This window comes from Apis dorsata, unplaced genomic scaffold (assembly GCF_000469605.1).
Source record: "Apis dorsata unplaced genomic scaffold, Apis dorsata 1.3 scaffold_1057, whole genome shotgun sequence".
Lineage (NCBI taxonomy): Eukaryota > Metazoa > Arthropoda > Insecta > Hymenoptera > Apidae > Apis > Apis dorsata.
The window spans coordinates 13,437-18,132 of NW_006264155.1; the positions used below are offsets into that span (position 1 = coordinate 13,437).

The window sequence follows — 4,696 nt, forward strand, 5'->3', positions numbered from 1 at the left end:
ATTATCCACTTTCAGTCATCTATTTTTTTAGGAGAATTGATGTATCAAATTTAAATACATTTCAATATAATTTATTTCAATTAAATTTGTTTTTTTTTATTTTATTTATATTGTTTAATTATTTTGTGTAATTGTTTTATCTAAAATTTTCTTTTCAAGTTCTTTTAAAATAGAAAAATCCTAAAAATTAAATAAATGATAAATATAAATATTTATAGACAAATTATATAATAAAATTTTTGATAATATGTATAATAATATAATAAAGTTATATAATAATATAATAAAGTTACCTTTATAACAATAGATATTGTACAAGTAGGATTATAAGAATGACAAACGCTATTTTTATGTTTTATATAATTCTTTTCTAAAAATATAAAAATATTGAATATTTTGCATCCACCTTTAATTAAATTGATGACATTATTATAAAAATGAAAATCATCAGATTTACTAATTACAATGTGAACTGTGAATAAAAATCATATTTAAGTTTAATATATTAATTTTCATATAAATTGTATGTATATTATTATATGTATAAATAATTACTTTCTGGATTTAATTTCTTATTAATATTACCCATGATACTTCTAATTTCTAATATAACTCTTAAGATTTCATTTATTTTTTCATCTAGAGGAACATTTCTCCATTCATTAAACTATAATAAATATAAATATAAATTTATATTTTGGTTTTGAAACATTTTATAATTAATATATAATTTTACCTCTTCTGGTATTGGATAATGTGCTTCCATTAATGACGGAACTGATAAAAATTCCGGAAATATATTTGACAGTCTTTTATACAAATCATCGCACAGATATGGTATTATAGGTGCAGATGCACGTAAAAATACTTCTAAACACTTTCTTAAGACATATGTGTGACTTATATGTGTATTTATATTTTCACTTTTAAATCCCCATTTACTTCCTTCCTATATATATATATATACAAACATAAAATCTTAATTATTTTTAATTATTTTTTAAGTAGTATATTTTTTGTTAATCGAATTATATAAGTTTATATAAAAGAATAATTGCCCAATTTCATATTTAAAAAAATGAAATAATATATAATGAATGAATAAATAAAATAAAATATGAATAAATAGAATATGTATATATATATATATTTTTTTTATTTATTATTATTATTATTATGTATATATATTTTTTATTTTATTTATTATATATATATTAATATATTATATATAAAATATATTTAAAGAGTTTATATTTAAAATAATCTTTTCTCTTAAACTTAACAATTAAACTATTAATAAATAGTTTAAATTAGTAACCATAATCTTACCAAATAAAAATCACAAAATTCATAATGTAAAAATTGCTTCATTGACGCAATAGCTTTATGGAAATCTCGTTCTATAAATGCATTATTGATTGTATTAATCATTAGAGATAATCTACTTAAAATCCATTGATCAATAATTGTTATATTTATAGGTTTTTGATATATTTTTTCATTTGTCATAAGTAAGATGTATTTGCTTGCCTGCCAAATTTTATTTAAAAAATATTTGTTTGTTTGACATTCCATAATATCAAAGTTGATGTGTTGATCTATCAAACAAAAATATTTATAAATATTTAAAATGTCAAATGATAAAAATATTATAGATTATATATAGATTAATTTATACTAACTTTTAATATTGTGACTAGATAATGTCATACGCAATGCATCTGCACCACATTCTGGTATGCCATTAGGAAATAGTTTATTATTTGCATTTAACATCCGTTTCAATGTACCTTCATTAAGAATACCTATATTGTAACTTTTTTTCATTTGTGCAATAAGATCCTATTTATTTTGCAATATTTGATATAAATAAAGTATATTTTAACATGTGAAACTTACATTTACATGTATATTAACATGTATACTTTCACTTATTACTTATTACTTACATTTAAACTAATACCATTGATGATATTTTCTGGAGAAACAATATTTCCAAGTGTTTTAGACATTTTCTTTCCATAAGCATCACATAAAAGACCATGCAATAAAACTTCCTGAATTTTAATTAATTACAAAAAGAAATTAAAAATGATTTAAATATAAAATAATCTTAAAATATAAAAAATCTTACATTAAAAGGTAGACAATTAGTTAATTCCAATCCTAGCATTACCATTCTAGCAACCCAAAAAAAAAGAATATCTCGTCCTGTTTCCATTAATGTTAAAGGATAATATTTTTTTAAATCTTCAGTCTAAAAATATATCTTAATATAACAATAATTTTTTATATATTATTCATGTTTATATGTGTTTATACCTTTTCTGGCCATCCCATTATAGCAAAAGGAAGTATTGCAGAAGAAAACCATGTATCTAATACATCTTCATCTTTATATAATTTAATATTTGATCCATATTTATTTTGTACAATAATTTTTGCATCATCTTCAGTGCGAGCAATTATCCACTCAGTTTTATCTTCTATTGTAAAATAATATGCGGGAATAGGATGTCCCCACCATATTTGTCTTGAAATACACCAATCTCTAAAAAATATTATTATTAAGAAATAAATTACATTATTTCTTTTTTTAAATATTGTTTATTTTTTTTTTTTTTTTTTACCTGATATCATTAAGATAATTATTCCACAATATTTCTTGAGTATTAGGTATTATTTTTAAATGACTTTGTTTTACTGCTTCTATAGCTTTTTGAGCCATATCTTTACATTTAATAAACCATTGTTCTTTGAGTAGATATTCTACAACATCGTGAGTTCTCGAACACAATGGTATACACATCTTATGATCACTAATACTTTTTAAAATACCTTTATTTGATAATTCATTTAAAACTTTTTCTCGAACAATAAATCTCGGCAAACCCTGAAATTTTTTTATTTATTTTTAACAAATGAAATATTACTTAAGTAGAAAAATTTATAATATCAAACAAAAATATAACATAATATAATATCATAAAAATATAATTATTTAGTTAAAATATAAGTATACTTCAAATTGTTTGCCTGCTTTTGTTATATTTCCATATTCATCAATAACTTCAATAATTTCTAATTGATGATTCATTGCAATCATATAATCTAAAGGATCATGTGCAGGTGTTACTTTCATTGCACCTGAAAAATTCTCTTTAATTATAATGTGCTTATCATAAAATATTATTTAAAATAACAAAATATGTTTACCTGTTCCAAGTTGTTTATCAATTAAATAATCAGAAATAATAGGTATATATGTTTGTCTTAAAGTATGCCAGACTTGTTGACCAATATACTTTGCATATCTTTCATCATCTGGATGAACAGCAATTGCTACATCTCCAAAAAGAGTTTCTGGTCTAGTAGTTGCCACTACTATCTCATGTTCTAAGAAAAAAGAATTATATTCATGTTTTAAGAAAATAAATTTTCCTATAAAAATCATATATATAGTTTGAAGAAAAGAGAAAATAAATTTTACTTGAATCTTTCACAGGATAAGCTATATGTACTATTTCACCAAATGTAATCATTTTTTCATATCCTGGAATTTGAAGCTGTGTTTTTTTAGTAACATATAAATTTTCAACTTCAATATCTGATATTGTACTATGTAAAGTAGGAGACCAATTAATCAAATCTTTTTTCCTATATAATAAATTTCGATTATTTAATGTAACAATCGCTTCTATCACAGCATCATTATGTTTCTAAAATTTCAAATATAAAAAATATTCTGCTTATTCAAAACTTCAAATATTTTTTATAGAAGAAATCATATTTTATACCTTACTCATTGTAAAATATTCTCTAGACCAATCCAAACTAGCACCTAAAGCTTTTAATTGAGATTTTATAATATTTTCCTTTTCATTTTTCCATTGCCAAATATATGAAAGAAATTTATTTTTTCCTATATCTGATTTATTAATACCTTTGGTTTTAAAAAGATATTTTTCTACCATCATTTGTGTACCAATTCCAGCATGATCAAAACCTGGTATCCACATTACAGAATGTCCTTTCATCCTATACCTAAGTATAATTATATATAAAATATAAATGTAATTTATGTTAAAATGTTATTTATTTCAATATATAAAGAATAATCATATTCTAAAAAAATACCATCTTGCTAATATATCTTGAATTGTAACAGTTAATGCATGTCCCAAATGCAATGTTCCTGTTATATTAGGAGGAGGTAGAAGCATTTTCAATGCTACATTCTTATTATTTCTAAGAGTAAAATAATTATTTTTCTCCCAAATGTAATACCATTCATGTTCTATTCTTTTACAATTAAAGGTTTTTGGAAAATCTAGAAAAAAATTTTTTGAAAATGAATTTTTAATTATGATATTATATAAAATATATATGTATCCATAAATACCTGATAACTGAGTAGAAAATTTATTGCAATAATATTTATAACATAAATTAGAACACAATAATGTATTATAATGTGTAATAATTTTCATTATGAATATATATTATATATGTTATATTTATATATTATTATATATATTTATCATAATTATAAATGTTAATGATAGTGATTATTATTCATTCATACTTATAATAAAATAACATGTTATATAAACTATTAATTATTATTTGAAATTCAAATTTTTTTATATTATTTACGATTTTTTATTAAGGTTAGTTCTTCTTAAAATAGTTTTTA

The 4,696-nt window shown here is 20.7% G+C and overlaps 1 protein-coding gene across 1 annotated transcript; it reads right to left on the minus strand.

The window, feature by feature from the left end:
- Positions 1–114: 114 nt before the first annotated feature.
- LOC102672514 (valine--tRNA ligase-like) lies at positions 115–4,527 on the minus strand. Its single transcript, XM_006624419.2, has 16 exons — positions 4,403–4,527; positions 4,138–4,330; positions 3,798–4,044; positions 3,491–3,719; positions 3,217–3,396; positions 3,023–3,147; positions 2,631–2,893; positions 2,323–2,551; positions 2,135–2,257; positions 1,950–2,057; positions 1,683–1,842; positions 1,330–1,598; positions 737–949; positions 556–667; positions 294–472; positions 115–180 (listed from the first exon to the last, which is right to left on the minus strand). The coding sequence occupies exons 1-16, from the start codon at positions 4,488–4,490 to the stop codon at positions 115–117; spliced, it is 2,784 nt and encodes a 927-aa protein (XP_006624482.2). The 5' UTR covers positions 4,491–4,527.
- Between the last annotated feature and the right edge of the window lie 169 nt (positions 4,528–4,696).